Source organism: Antedon mediterranea, chromosome 9 (genome assembly GCF_964355755.1).
Source record: "Antedon mediterranea chromosome 9, ecAntMedi1.1, whole genome shotgun sequence".
NCBI lineage: Eukaryota > Metazoa > Echinodermata > Crinoidea > Comatulida > Antedonidae > Antedon > Antedon mediterranea.
In genome coordinates, this window is record NC_092678.1 from 5,534,651 (window position 1) to 5,550,143 (window position 15,493).

Here is a 15,493-nt window from a genome sequence, read left to right on the forward strand (position 1 = left end):
ATATAAAAGTTAATTTATTAATGTAATAATTGTCCTACATATATAACATTATATAATATCAATGTACACATAAATATACTTTTTAACGTTTTTAAAATAGTGGTCAAGGTCAAAGGTCAGTAAATGATTAAAGACTAAAGTAATATTAAAATAATATAATATATATTTATAACGGTATAAAAAAAAACTATAATAAACTGCAGCGATAAACCCGAGATTAATAAAATTATATACCGGTTAGGTCAAGGAAATCTACTGGAATAAGTCGACTCTACGATAGATTTTATGCATCTCATTAGACCACATAATAATAATTATTATAATTATAAAGTTAATTAAAATACTGTTGTCAATGGTACATCATATTGTACAAAAAAGGATGAGAAAGAATCAAAATGATTAAATTCGCTCGGTTAGTTCAAACTGGAGCTTAACCTACACCATGAACATGTAGGTCCACTGTTTACACACATTACAGCAGCACGTTATAGAAGCTAATTCTTTGGTGTGTTTTAGTCTTTTGGTCTTATTTAATATAAATGAGAGCCCTTCAGAGTTGTGCCTCTAATAGGCACCAGTAATTAGACGGAACTACAAATCAATTGGCATCAACCAGTAATTTGTGTCCGCATTTAACCGAAAATTGATGCATATGAACCAGAGTTTAGACTTATTTATTGTCTTTTTTATATTAGTCTTCGTTTCGATGTTTGCATGGAAGCTCAAGTAGTACGTATGAAACGCCATATGTGCCAAAATATTTATCGTTTTACTAATTTTAGGTCAAAACTCCGTCTGGACGAGAACCAGTCATGCAGAATGCAATCGTGTTTCCAGAGATTAGTAGTTAAATCAAAATCTTCAGAGTGGAGTCGTCTGCTGGGCAAGAGCATTGTAATTCTCCGAAGTTCGTTGTTTTTCTCTTCGCTTTAGAAAAAGCTCAATAGCCATAAAAATTAAAGGCACGATCAAGTAACTGGCAGACATGAAAAAAAACGCGTCGTTGTAACTGTTTGTCAAATCGTATAACCAACCTGAAATACAAACAAACAAAGGTTAATATTATTGTGGAAAGGTTTGCTTGCCGCTGATTACTAGCTGCATTATGGGAGTATGTTTCCATACGTGTTTGATCTGGGGTAATAATGTTCAGCGCTTAGAGAAGCTTGCTTGTAGAGCGCTATATAATAATGAACTATTATTATTATTATTATAATATGCGATTTGTGATTCCAAAATGAAAGTAAAAAGGTCGAGGGATTTTCTGGCACTTCGGGATAACGAGCTATAAAGCTTTATTGGTCGAATTTCAAAACATTGGTAGACTCCGGGCTTCATGTTTGGTTCGCACTAGGACGCAACGCAAGAACGTAAAGCTCTGTCTACACTATCAGACTTTATGTGACAACAAATGTGATTTGCCCATATATGGACATGATGATGTCATATCACTACATATTTGAGCATATCACTACCATATATGGGTACGGTCAAAACACTTGCGTTGCGCTTACGTCATTGACACGCATTTAAATCCTTGTTTTGATTGGAGGAGAATAAAGGCTTGTGACCTACCTGCTGCGAATCCTCCTATGACGCATCCTATTCCGCCAGGCACTTGTACGATTCCAAACGCTTGGTGAAAGTATTCATCTCCAACGAATACACGAACCATAACTGGAATAAGCGGCACATGAACACCGACGTTATATGCAATAACAACAGTCAAAATATATAGCAGCACTTTGGATGAACAAAACGGGTAGCCTAGCATTAAAAAGCAGTCTAATAAACATGATAGCCAAAATAAATGATACGTTGATATCCAATTGTACCTTATCGGTATACCGTGTGTAAGCCGACCAGTGATGCTACCAACTCCGTAAACAGACGCTATCAGAGCAGCCTCCGAGTCTGAAAACCCGTTATATGTCGCGTTAGCTACCATGTGCACTATGAACCCAACATAGCCCACAGACAGAAAAAAGTTCGCTATCAACAGCCCAGCAAACCGTGGAAACATGTAACATATAAGTAACTGCCCTTTTAGCGAACCGAAGATTGTAACTTTTGGTTGTGGTCGAGTTTCGAGGTCATCCAACGCATCTTCACTTTTATCATCCGTCAAGTAGCATTCGTTCTCTAATTTCAATTGTTTTGATTTCCGTTTACGATTCATTTCTGTTTTTATATTTAATTCCTTATTAGCGAACTTCAGTAACAAGGCTATTACCAGACCATTGAGCGATATGCCGCTCACAATCATCAGAGCGCCGCGGAATCCATACAAATAACTGAGTTCCTTGCACAGAATTGGAAACAAGATGACCCCTACACCATTACCGCAGTAAACAATGCCGTTAGCCGTCGGTAGGTGTCTTTCGGGGAAAATACCCAGCAGTGGGATGATGTTGGTGAAAGTTAAACTGCAGCCTAGACCTGAAACCAATTGAAAACAAGAATAAATTGGGAACCATGGACATCTACTGCAGTTACTGGAGTAACTGCACTTTTTATACTTTTAAACCGATGCAATTGTTTAGTAGAAAGGCTTTTTTCGGTAATCATACAGTTCGGTAATCATACAGTTCAGTAATCATATACAGTTGCAGTGAGTGATTACGTCGTAAATGTTCTACATTAAAATAATCTAAAATCATATGTTGTGGCAATAGAAGGTGTCAGTATGTGTAGTATAATAAGTTTGACATGATCGCTCAACCTTCTTATTCCCCTGAGATTGTTTAAATCTTCACCGATACAGAAGCTACCATTAAAGACAATGTATTTCATAGGCCTACCTGTTATAAATGAATGGGATATAAGTAATTGCCAGGGGTTCTGAACTAACGAACTGAAAAAGAATCCAACGGAGGTGAAGCAACATCCTATGCAGACTGTCAGCCGACATCCAAGACGCTGTCCTAGAAAACTCGTTACTGGTGCTGCAATAGTGAATATTATATAACACTTTTTATATGGTATAGTTTATTCCATTCTGTAAGGGGCGGGTTTTCCGCTGTTGAATGAGTTTGAATAAAATTAAAATAAAGTAAATAAAACTTAAATCAATTCCTGTCATTTGATTGGACGACTGTGGGTCACATGGCGTGCAATAATACACAGTAACGATCGTTAAATAGTACTTTTTTCATTTTGACAATACGTTACTGGTGCTGCAATAGTAAATAATAATGTTATAACGTAACTGAATTGTTCCATGCATACACTATAAACATCTACATCAATTTATAGAAATCAATTTGTCGTTAACATTCATAATCGATACATTACTATAATATCTTTGGGAGCCAGGCCTTTATATGAGAAAGCTAGTATGACAGGCCAGTATTATTACTATAGTTAGGCCCCCCCCCCCCCCTCTCTAAAAATACAAGCTAGCTACAGGTATAGGTAGCTATGATGGGCTTACCAGATAGACTAGGCCTATAGAATTTTATTAATAGGCTAGCTAGGCAGCTGGATTGTTTATTTAGGCGTGTTTATTTATGTTTCCATCGTACTCTCTACGCATAACGAATAAGCTGACACGTTCGATTCACGTGAACAATCCGCCTGGTGGAAAATCATGAATTACAAATCTGCATATTTAATAAACCTAGATTTGTATCCAACTAAACTTGCGATAGTCAGTTAGAATGTTTTTAGTGACAGCTGAAGAATGTAATCAATGTAATGTAGGCCTATATCAGAAGAGCCCAGACACACCTCACAGCCACTTCTCCAGAAGAACACCTACACTCACACCTCACCGACAGCATCACTGTATCCTCTGTTCCTTAGTTAGTTAGTATAGTTGTATCATTATTATTGTATCATCAAGTTGAAGTATTATTGAATAAACAATATATGTGTTACTACAGTCAAGCGAGTAGAGTCTTCATTACAAGTCAGTACCTCAACATAACACTATATTACATTAACAACATACAGTAGAACAATATTAAGGGCCCAATATATATTATATATATATAAATCCAAAGGCAAATTACTGAAAAAAAATGGCAATGCTGTGGGTATCAGTGGCTGGATCTCAATGGAGATACAAAAATAAAAAGCGAAAAGCTAAATCAAAACGGTAAAGTAAACAGCCAGAAAAGTTAGCAGAGCTTTCGGGCAACACTAGCCCTTCATCAGTGCAATTTAGGGAATTTGGATAAAGTCATAACATATGAGTTGGCAAGTACTGCCTGGGTGGACAGGAATAAAAGAAATATAACAATAGAAACAGCGTGTTGCATAGTGGGTGGAGATTGAATAATAATTATATGTATAGTTTTCCCTTTGTAGGGTTATCTGCCCCCTGAATAGGGATTGGTTTGAGTGTTAAAGATACAGTATAATGCCCTAGGCCCTAGTTCGTTTCATGAGAAAGTGTTTTCTTAAGTATGTTTTCCTGAATATGTACAGGTAAAGCTCTGTCTACACTATCATAGTAAAAGTTTGACAAAACAGTGTGATGTTTCCAAATATGGTAATGATATACTCAAATGGTGACATCATAATATTATGACATCATCATGTCCATATATGGGCAAACAACAGACTGCAGTACCTGACAAACACATGACTGTCAAAGACAGGCTACTGACTGCCCCAATAACAGCAGACCCAGTCTGAAAGTACGTTATAAAATCCACCAGAAAAACTGGAACGAAAGATAGACTTAACCCAATGTTGAACATCAGTATCATCGGCAAGCCCATGAGAGTTAGAAATAACTTTAAACGTTTCATCTTTAGTTGACTAATCATTTTGTTACTCCTGAAATAAAATAGAAGTGAATATTATATTATATACTGTATATGTGGTGGTCATAAACCATCTGTCATAAAGCAATCAATCAATAAAAAATGCTTTTCATACGTGCTTTTATTGTAATTCGGTATCAATAAATAGGCCAAAATGCATCAAAATGCATCAAATACGCAGGGGCCTAGGCCGACATGAAGGAGGTTTTAAATAATCGATTTATCTAGTCGAGTAACCAGATATCTTCCAATAAACTTATTTAACTAGACCCTGATCTGATGACCGCATTTAATCTCCCATGATGGTATTTCCCCTTATTTGAGTGTAATTAAGCATTAAGGAAAACACATTTCATGTTCGCCTTTGTTGTGGTCATGACAATAACGATTTATTTCATCTTATTCCCACCACCTTGTCTAAAAGATGTCATCTAAACATATTACTGTACAATACATGCCATAGCCCCTTTTACATATACTATTTAAAAATTGTAATTAATTTACATTTATCCTTTATTACTTTACAAAACAAAATTGTATATAGGCCTACCTTTACTCAAAGACGGTAATTCTAACTTGTTTGATGAAATATATTCTTTACTCCATGATCAAATACAGCCCCCTGATAATATCGTATTCCAAATTCCCATAAATGTATTTTTACAAAACGATGAAACATACCTCAGAGTTCAAAAGCTAAAGAGTTCAATTTTATAGTTTTATGGGCTTGTTTATATTTACAGACAATGTCAGTAAATGATGAAAATGATTTGAACACGTCCGGTGTCGAATCGCTATAAATAAAATTAAAATCCAACTCACTTTAATATTAGTATTGCCCAGATTTCTCAACGACAGTAGTATATTAAATTATATAACATTTGACAACGTAAAATGATCAAATTTGGCCTCTTATATACTATAGGTCACAGGAATATTTCGGGAAGAGTGTAGGCTAATACGGTAGGTATAGTCTAGGTCTACGATGTTGATCTCTCAATTCAATTTAAATGTATTCAGCCTTAAGCCATGGCTACCATGCTAAATAGAAAGGGATTTAAGCCTCCTTTGTCATTGATTAGTCGTAAACCAACAAGACAATAAAACATTTATATTGATAGCACTGTACTGAGCCTAGTGCCTAGCTATCTAGTAGAGTTATTCATGAATAAAAGCATACCAAACACGTTTATATCGTACGTTCGAGTCAATATATGATAATGTAATTACATAAAGTGTAGGCCTACTGATACATCCTTAATAATCAATATGCATACCATTACTTTCCATTGCCTGTTTTCCTGTGCATACTGCTGTACCACCAATAGTCAGTCCCAATAGTAACAAACAGTAGATTTTGTTCTTTCATTGTCTATATAGACCAACATAATATCATATCATAATATGATTGGATAAGATCGAGGTCACACCATATAGTGTTGCGTAATATGACCTGGAAATTCTGAAATTGATACACGGAAATAGAGTCTACGGCGGCTATGAATACTGCTTACTGTTACCCAGGTCGCCTATGGGGAAGAATTGGTCGTATTATATTAATATTATTATAATATTATATTTCCCTTCTTTGGAACACCCCTATTAAAAGGGACACTTTGCTATGAAACAAACTAGGGACTGTTGATACTTTTAAAAAATGATTAAAAACACATTTATTCATTAAGGCATATGGAAATCATGAGGTTTCTTAAAGTTTTTTAGACTTGAATTGTTTAGTATACTTTTTCCTGGCCAGCATTATCTTTGGGGTGCCTCTGTCTTGGTTGTTGTCTCTGAGAACCCGGTCGTCTGTGGCAAGGCAAATGTGTATCCTGCTCCTTCGTTTGGTCACCTAGGTACCGGGACCGCGACAGAACGACAACGGATGGGGACCCTCCAAAGAAATTGCATTTTTTTTTTGTCAGGAATTTGTATAATTTATTTCTTTTTATTTTAAAATGCGCCTTGAGCACTCTTGAGTGGTGTGTGCGCTATAAAAATCTTATTATTATTATTATTACAGTATTATTATTATTATTAGGCCTATAGGGTAAATTCCTAAGGGACACTCGTATGTAACACGTTTTGGACCTTGAACTAATAATTATAGTTTTATAATTTTGAATTATAATTTATACATTTTTAGAACAACTTAACTGTGCCGTATTTTGGCAATTACTGTATAACTACAACTTTTAGTATGTAATTTATTACAAATATTTTAATATAAAATATTTGCAAATTTCTAAACTCACAATACCGATCACTAAAGCTGGATTCCCACGCTGGGAGGCAATGACGTAAGCCGCAACGCAAGCGAATTTACCAATCACATACGACAGTTTGAATAATCCATCGCTTTTAATTGGTCAATTGGTTGCGGCTTCCGTCATTGCGTTGCGTAGGCCTACGCGTCCTAATGGGAATCAATCTCTGGGCCTACGACTGGTACATAATAAAAAAAAACAAATTCAGGAATTCAGTTAAGTACATTACACGGATCATACAATAACAATAGAGTAATATTTGTATGATCCGTGTAATGTACTTAACTGACCAAAAATCAATTAAGACTTACTGTACCGTAAATAATACTTCCGGGGACTTTCCTGAGGAGTTCCTGTAAACTGTCAAAGAGACATGGATAGTTGGCCTATGGAGAATTCCTCCATGGTAGGCCTAGGCCTATTGTATCCAATTCTGCCTCTCTCATAGGCCTACAAGTTTGAACACCTAGACAGGAGGTGTAACATCTTCCTACTCTCCATGTCTCATTGAACTCCATTCTGCTTGTCGGGGGATGGTGGCCTACATGTGCACTCACCCCTTCAGTCTACGTCTTTAAATCTGATAAATGAACACGTTGAATATAATATGTTTCTTTAACATAATTTAGCCACTTACAGTTTACATGTTTTTGATGTAATGAATACTAAGTACACAGTCAATGTACATTTGAAAATGTAATTTAAAATTGTTGTTAAATAAAACTGTAACACTATATCATAAAGCACTATACATATATACATACATAATATTTCATGTATTTAAAATGTCCTAATATAGGATTATTTTAGTAAAACGAATAAGATTGATGTTATTGTTCTATATAATAACGCTTTTAAAAGTTACACATACTAATAGCACACGATTTTCAATTAAAATAACTAGGTGTTTGTCCATCGCCTAGGCTATACATTATCATATCTGTCCAGTTGTCCATTCTTGTATTAGTCACATACTATATTACTATTAGAACGACGCAAAGAAGAACATTTGTCGATGCATATTTTGGTAAACATGAGAAAACCGTTGAAGAAGAAGCATATGCCAGCAATGTAGAAAGACACAGTATACACACCACTAGTATCATACACTGCACCTGTGATGAGAATAAGCAAGATAAATTAGTTATCCTGTGTTCACACGTACGGCATAAGACTGGCGTATAAAGCTTGGTTCCCACTAGCTACGCAACGCAACGACGTAAGCACAACGTAAGTGATTTTACCAATCATAAGCGATTATTCGAATAGTCGCTAGTCATTGGTCAACACGCTTGCATTGCGTTTACATCCTTACATTACGTCCAAGCTTTAGTATGCCATTGCGTGCTAACAGGTAGTGACGTTATTTACGGTCACTTAATACGTCACGTCTTTGTGTGTGTACGAAAGCCACTTAACAAAACGCCATAGAGCTAACTCCAGAGGCTTGAATAATTTAAACTCAATTTCAGGAAGTGTTTTAATAATGTATATTTTGTTTACAGTTACTGTGAAAGTGAAAGTTAACAATGTCTGATTTAGATTAAACATGGTCATTATTATATACTTACCCATAATATATCCGCCTAATGCACTGGATACGCCAGTTGGTATCCCTATATATCCGTAGGCAAAATTAAACCATTCTTTTGACACGCAACTCTGTGTGATTGCGGGAAATAGACCTACAAAAACGCCTATGAAACCGCCTACAACAAATCCATTCGTCAACAGAGTAGCCATATTGGTAATTGAGCTAAAAGTTACAAAGCAAAATCCTATGATAAACATAGAAATCATGTAGAAATTGTAGTTACTAATAATACCGAATCGGCCCGGAATTCCGCAACAACTTTTCCCCAACATACCGCCGATTCCGTAAGCGGTAAAAACTAAAGCAGCTTCTTGTTCTGAAAATCCTTTTAGAATAAGACTTGCGGTAAAATGAACAAAAAATCCTATATGCGCAAATCGTCCGAAGAAATATACCGTGGAGAACAGTAAAAGACTTGGCGTCTTGCAAAACATTAGTAATGACGGAGGATTTTCTTGCTGCGATGGTTCGCAGGCTTCAAGTTGCCGTTGGCCGTCCGGTTCGTTCAGAACTTTCTTAACCTCCTCAGCCGTCAACTCTGATAACTCGCCCGCAAATTCGTCAACACTCTGGTGGATATTCCGACTACCTTTCTCAACTACAATGTTATTAGCACCATCATTGTCTTCGTAACTACTCTCACCAACACATATTTTTCTATTAGTTAATTGTTTACTGGTCATTTCGGTGGAGTGCTCGTCATTTTCTTTGCAGCAGACTTCACGTGTTACCATGTCATCGCTTTCAGTCGGACGTCTTGTACGAAATAATATCAAAACAAGCGGAAGCATATGCATGGAGACAGCACTACCTATTAGAATCGTTCCCCGCCAACCAAAATATAGCCGGGATTGAGAAAATATAAGGGGGTTCACGACAAACCCTACGGATGAGCCGGCATACATAAATCCAATGTAAATCGAAGCAGATTTGTTAAATGTGCTAGCTAAATCGTACACCATTCCTTGCGTCAGCAGGCATAGGCCACAACCTAAAAAATTAAAAAACAACTATTATAGAAACACAAACACATTAAAAATTCAGCAGTAAGAGTAACCACGTCCCAACACATTATAAGTTAGGTAAACGTCTATTGTTGATACCGCATCAACAAGAAATAATTGCTGAATATAGCCCGGATAAACATTGGACGTTGTTGGGCTATGTGAATCGGGTATCGGCATTAAAATTCGTTCACACAATCAAAAACTATTTTACATTTTTCGATCACATGCGTACGTTTTTTACAGAATCCGGAATATGTTAGTGTGAATGGTTCCTTGAACACTAATATCCATTTTTGTACTCAACAACCGGACCAGAATCTGGGTTCAATGTGAACGTAGATTAGGTTAGGCTGTTAAGGAGGAATTCACTGTACACTAGGCCTATATCGGACTTCTTGTGAAACATTTTCATTATATCCGCCGGGATGTAGTATGCAATTAAAGGTTTCATTGCAAAATTAACATACCTGTTACAAGGGAATGAGAAAGCAATATCTGCCAAATATGGGTTACTTGTGACGTCACCACCAGCCCTCCTACAACCATAGACGAACCGGCTAGAATCGTTGCCCTATTCCCAAATCGCTTGGCTATTAGTGTAGCTACTGGACCTGTTTATGCGATAAATAAGACAGAAAACGGTAAAATATTTTTTACACAGCATACATTCTAAGTATTTATCATCACTATCTTCATTTAGAGAATGTAGTCACGCAAGATATCACAACATTACGTCACGCGCATCTGTGTAGTCATTAAGCTTGGTTCCCACATCGCAACGACGCATGCGCAACGCAAGCGACAGTTTGGATGATCCATCGCGTCGTGATAGAGGTCAAATTATTTGCGTTGCGTTCAAGTGGGAAACCAAACTTACTTTACATCGATTTCGAAATTGTTGTTGACACGGAGACTATCACAAGTCAACACAATTGTCCGTTATGCTCTATTACTTTGTCTTTGGTGAAACTGAAATATACTTACCTAACAGTATTAAAATCCCAAGATAAAGACTGTGTACGAATCCCATCGAACGAGCGTTCGTGTCTAGTCCGTCAATAAAATCAACTAGGAAAAATCCAACACTTGGAAAAACGATTCCTTCTGCGAGAAAATACACGGTTGGTACACCAATTAACTTGGTCAGTTTCTGCTTGCGACGGCTGTCACTTTTGCACATATTCGACACCATTGTTATAGGCTGGAATACAAATATTGTAACATCTCAGAATCGAGTTTATAGTGTTATATATGCGCATAAATTCCCAATCGTTGTAATAATTAATGGAAATATAAATACGCATGCGTGTAAACAAAACTAACGCATACGATTCGCTTGAATAAAGTCACCTAGTGGAAACAGGCTTTACGTATCATTGATAGTGCGATAATTGCGTATTATTTTGAATCCCTTTGGTAATTGTACGTTGATTGCTTCGACCAAGCAAACCTTTGTCCTGAAATGAATAATGAAATTTTATTGATTTCCCTGTGGATGCTGTATTATTGTTTTATTTACCTCCGCCAAGGAGGTATATGTAATCGGTAGCGTGTGTTTGTTTGTTTGTTTGTTAGCAGGATTACTCAAAAGGTAATAAGATATATAAATGAATATACATATAGATATGTGGTCAAGGACCATTCCATTAAATTTTGGGACCATTTGGGACCATGGTCCTAATTATGGACCACTTTTTGAGTATACTTTTCAGACCTGCTAGCCGGCGAGCAGTCTTAAAGTAACAAGTAAACTGAAATTGCATTTTCTCGAGAACTACTTGTCCAAAAAACTTCATTTTTGTACAAGAGGCAAGAATTATAATTTGTGATTTGTAATTTTAAAAACATAATTTGATTTAATGTGCACGTTTTTGATGCGAGTAGTTTAAAAAACCTATTTCTTTTCAAATTCACTCGTTTGATTTTCGCGTTGCTATTTTCTATTGTTAGTCAATTAAAGCGATTGTTAATTGAAAGGCTTGTTACATAACCATTACACCAAACTCGCATACACATGCTTGTAGTGAAATTAGCCTCAATCACAAACAGCATTAAGACACACACAAATATATATATTTTTTTTTTTACCGGAGAAATCTTATGTAGGAGAATTTTACAGTAGGCGGAGGTATGCACTCTCGAAGTGGCTTTCTAGTTATTGAATGTATACCAATTATTTAATGAAGCTATATATTTCAATGTACAGTCTTTAAATTGTACTTCCAATATTTATTTATTTATGATCTTATACGATGTAGGCCTACTGTACGTAACTGGCCGGCTCAGTTGAGTTACAGCGCTCAGTTACCCTTCTCTTATCTGCCTCTGCAGAATGTTATATTATATTGTATTATATAGTAAATATGTTAATAAGCTTGTCGAATAAATAAATAAATGAGCTTCAAGATGCCAAGTGTGTGAAGATGAGGTTGCGGGGTCATTTGAACCAGGAGGTATGTTTGAATCATGGAAGAATGAACGTTGCAATATCATCATAACCGACATTAACCGATAAGTATTCATTTCCGAAAAGTCACTGGTTCTATAAAGTCGCGCGTATTTATTTTTATAGACAGTTTGTGTAATAATATATTTAGCTTACATATGATTTATTACTGTACGTGTCATTGGGGTCAAAGTGCATGCATGCAGGAAGGAGGATTTATCAACTCAAAATCCTTTTATTGCATTGCATATGTTTATACAGTATAAACATTAAAACAGAGACCTATCTGACCTGCTTCGATGGTCTCTATATCTGTAGGAATCTACTAATGTCTTTAGAGACATGTACCTTTTTAAAGGGAGTATTCCATGGTTCAAAAGATTTAGTTTTTAGAGAAATACAAATAAAATCGTGATAAATACTCACTTCAAAGTAATTACAATGCAGATTCTTCTATGATAAAACACAAGTGATCATATTGCGTCCGGAAGCACTGGACTGGCTGGACTGGACCTTGTGTGAATGTAGCCTACAGTAAGTAGTCTTTAAATCGGCATTTTCCTTTTTTCCTGAGAATAAGATTACGTGGGAAATAAGTTCAGTCATTTTAGTCCAAAATTTAGCCAAACTTGGAACAAATTGCAACAGAATTTTTTTCACCGCAATGCATTACTTTGAAATCCCCAGAATACCATACTAAAAGTCCCAAAATATCCCAATGGGGGAAAGACGTCTAATTTGCATAAATCCAAAATGGCCGCCAAAATTCAATATTTTGACTTGTAGACGACCTATTTGAATGTTTTAAAGTTGCAGAGTAGGGCATTGGCCCATGGGCTTTCATTTGAAAAAGGGTACAATGATTTAGGACTGGTTAATTTGCATATTCATTTGCATATTTATTTGCATATTTTTAAATAAGTACAGTACATAAATCCTATTATCTGCTGGTTTTATGAATATAGACTAAATTTGTTCATACCTTTTCAAGTAGAAGGAATAGTACGACTTCTTTGTAGAGGTGATCCAAGCATGTTTAGAATGTTTATGAATATCAGTTGAAAGTTAAAATGACTGGACTAAAAGAGAATACATACGGTACCGATACGGTAGACTAAATCCCTACAAAATCACTCAACTAAAATAATCCCTCCTATGGCATGGGGGTATAATGAGCATACATCACGGATGATGAGTCTGATCATGGAGGTATTTTATACCTTCATGGTCTGATGTAAACAATGAAACCCAATCAATAATGAAGTTCACTTGGTCGAAGGTCACGGGGCGCCGTATACCGCATTCACACGGTATGACGACATAAGTAAAGTATGTAACGTAACATATACATAATAAAATAAAAATTAACTATACTTCTCATACGTACATATTCAGCGGATAACTTACATTTACAATTACTGTATTATCTAAAAGTACAGAATGAATCTATTTCAACAGAAATGTCCCAAACGGCGCCCCGTAATTGAAGAACAAAAAATAAAGATGTTGACACGAACAATAAAATGCAATAATCATTATAGTACAGTACCTTGTATTTTCTTAGTATGACCCCGATGAGCTGTGTTATCAACGATGCTCTATATAATACCCCGTTGAATCCTGTTTTGATCTTTCAGCACAGTTCATATCACCGTAGGAATACGTATGTGATGTTTGCTATACAAAATTTACAAAACTGAGGAAATTACTAATACTAATGTTCTATACTGATTGTACAGTGCGAATAATTGAGGATTAATGAAATTTGAGAATCAAGAAAGAGCGCCACCATGTTGATCACTAGTAGGCCTACTCTATATGTAATAAAGCACATTGTTAATAATTCAACTTTATTTGTATTAAATATTAGCCACAACTCATTGTTGTTCTTTCATGGAGCCGCACAAATAAAATTTCAAGATTTTTTGTACAATATTATAATTATGTATACAGAATATAGAGGCGGTTTTTGATAATGTTGTGACAAAAAAAAAAAAAGAGAACCAGAAAGGTTTGAAGACGTTTCTATTAGGAACTGTTTTGATTAATATAATTTAGTTATACAGTATTAGTATATTAATTGTTATCATAAACTATTCTAAAACTTTTTATTGTACTATGTCTATAAAAAATGTTTATAAAATGCCATTTCTGGAATGATTATACTTTCTGGCATTATCTGGAGGCCCACGGCATCCTCAACCCCTCTTTGCGCTACTGTTCAATTCAATTCAATTCAAATAAACATTTATTTACAAAATCTGAAAACATAGGAAAACAAAGAAACAGTGTGGTACAGTATTATCATTTTTTTTAAATGTTTCAGAAATTGAAGGCAAAAGCCTTACTTGAGCACAGTGATAATAAATAGGATTTAGTTTAGCACTAGTGTGCGCTACTATACCCATTTTGGTATCACTAGCGCGCACATGGATAATAAAAAGAATTGAGTTTACCACTGTAAGCACTACATACCTAATTTGGTTTTACTTGCGCACAGTGATACTAAATAGGATTTAGTTTACCACTGTGCGCTAACTATACCAATTTCGGTTGTACTTGAGCACAGTGATAATAAATAGGACTTTGTTTGCCACTGTGCGCTATTATACTATACCCATTTTGGTTGTATTTGAGCACAGAGTGTTAAATAAGATTTAGTTTACCACTGTGCGCTACTATACTGTACACATTTTGATTTTACTTGCGTACAGCAAAAATAAATAGAATTTAGTTTAGCACTGTGCCCTACTATACCCGTTTTGCATGGTGGGGCTGAGGTGGCAGGAGACACTTATTTCCGAACATCTGACAGCTCTATAAAAATAAAAAGGTTCTTAAAAATTACATGGCTGTAGGCCTATACAGTTTGTGTGGTAGAGGGAGGGGAGTGGGGGTGAGGATCGTTTGCATTTACAGTTGGCGACATTGGTGTCGATATTTAGTTACACATTTTGGTGATTTTTGCATTTTGGCCCAATCTGGCATTATTTGAGCATGGTCTTTACTCCATGATTTGAGACAGGCGGTTACGGCATAAATCAGATGTTATCGCAGGCAAAAACGCTGACGACGTTCCATATTTTTTTTTTCTGGCTCATGTTGCGCCACCAAATTAAATATGAGAGCAGACGAAATTATTTTAGTCATTTTTTTTGGAGGACCAGGTTCGAGGACACGTTAGAGTAACATATTTTATGTTTAATTGAACACCTTTTGTTTTATTATATTATATATATATATATTAGTAACTAGTTCATGATTTATGGATGCCAAATTTAGTACAGATTGGTTTTCTTTTTTCTTTTTATGTAAAAACTCCCAGGCCCAGTCACCGTGAGGTGAGTGACCATCGCTAAGCATTATAGTGAACGGCACAGTCGCCACCATGTGGTGAACGTTGATTA

General features: G+C 35.8%; 2 protein-coding genes across 5 annotated transcripts; both read right to left on the reverse strand.

Annotated features, from left to right (window-relative positions):
• LOC140058561 (monocarboxylate transporter 12-like) lies at positions 1–6,641 on the reverse strand. 2 transcript variants are annotated; one of them, XM_072104228.1, is made up of 6 exons: positions 6,050–6,641; positions 5,323–5,566; positions 4,577–4,785; positions 2,802–2,945; positions 1,576–2,439; positions 1–1,034 (listed from the first exon to the last, which is right to left on the reverse strand). In XM_072104228.1, the coding sequence occupies exons 3-6, from the start codon at positions 4,773–4,775 to the stop codon at positions 862–864; spliced, it is 1,380 nt and encodes a 459-aa protein (XP_071960329.1). In that variant the 5' UTR covers positions 4,776–4,785; positions 5,323–5,566; positions 6,050–6,641; the 3' UTR covers positions 1–861. The 2 variants fall into 2 exon arrangements, with proteins under 2 accessions (XP_071960329.1, XP_071960330.1); XM_072104229.1 differs by lacking the exon at positions 5,323–5,566.
• A 100-nt stretch (positions 6,642–6,741) lies between these two features.
• On the reverse strand, positions 6,742–13,814 carry LOC140058559 (monocarboxylate transporter 9-like). Of its 3 annotated transcripts, XM_072104225.1 has the most exons (7): positions 13,636–13,814; positions 13,069–13,165; positions 12,513–12,655; positions 10,625–10,841; positions 10,108–10,251; positions 8,611–9,624; positions 6,743–8,154 (listed from the first exon to the last, which is right to left on the reverse strand). In XM_072104225.1, the coding sequence occupies exons 4-7, from the start codon at positions 10,830–10,832 to the stop codon at positions 8,003–8,005; spliced, it is 1,518 nt and encodes a 505-aa protein (XP_071960326.1). In that variant the 5' UTR covers positions 10,833–10,841; positions 12,513–12,655; positions 13,069–13,165; positions 13,636–13,814; the 3' UTR covers positions 6,743–8,002. The 3 variants fall into 3 exon arrangements, with proteins under 3 accessions (XP_071960328.1, XP_071960326.1, XP_071960327.1); XM_072104226.1 differs by lacking the exon at positions 13,069–13,165; XM_072104227.1 differs by lacking the exons at positions 12,513–12,655; positions 13,069–13,165; positions 13,636–13,814 and adding an exon at positions 10,991–11,054 and having other exon boundaries at positions 6,742–8,154.
• Positions 13,815–15,493: the final 1,679 nt, after the last annotated feature.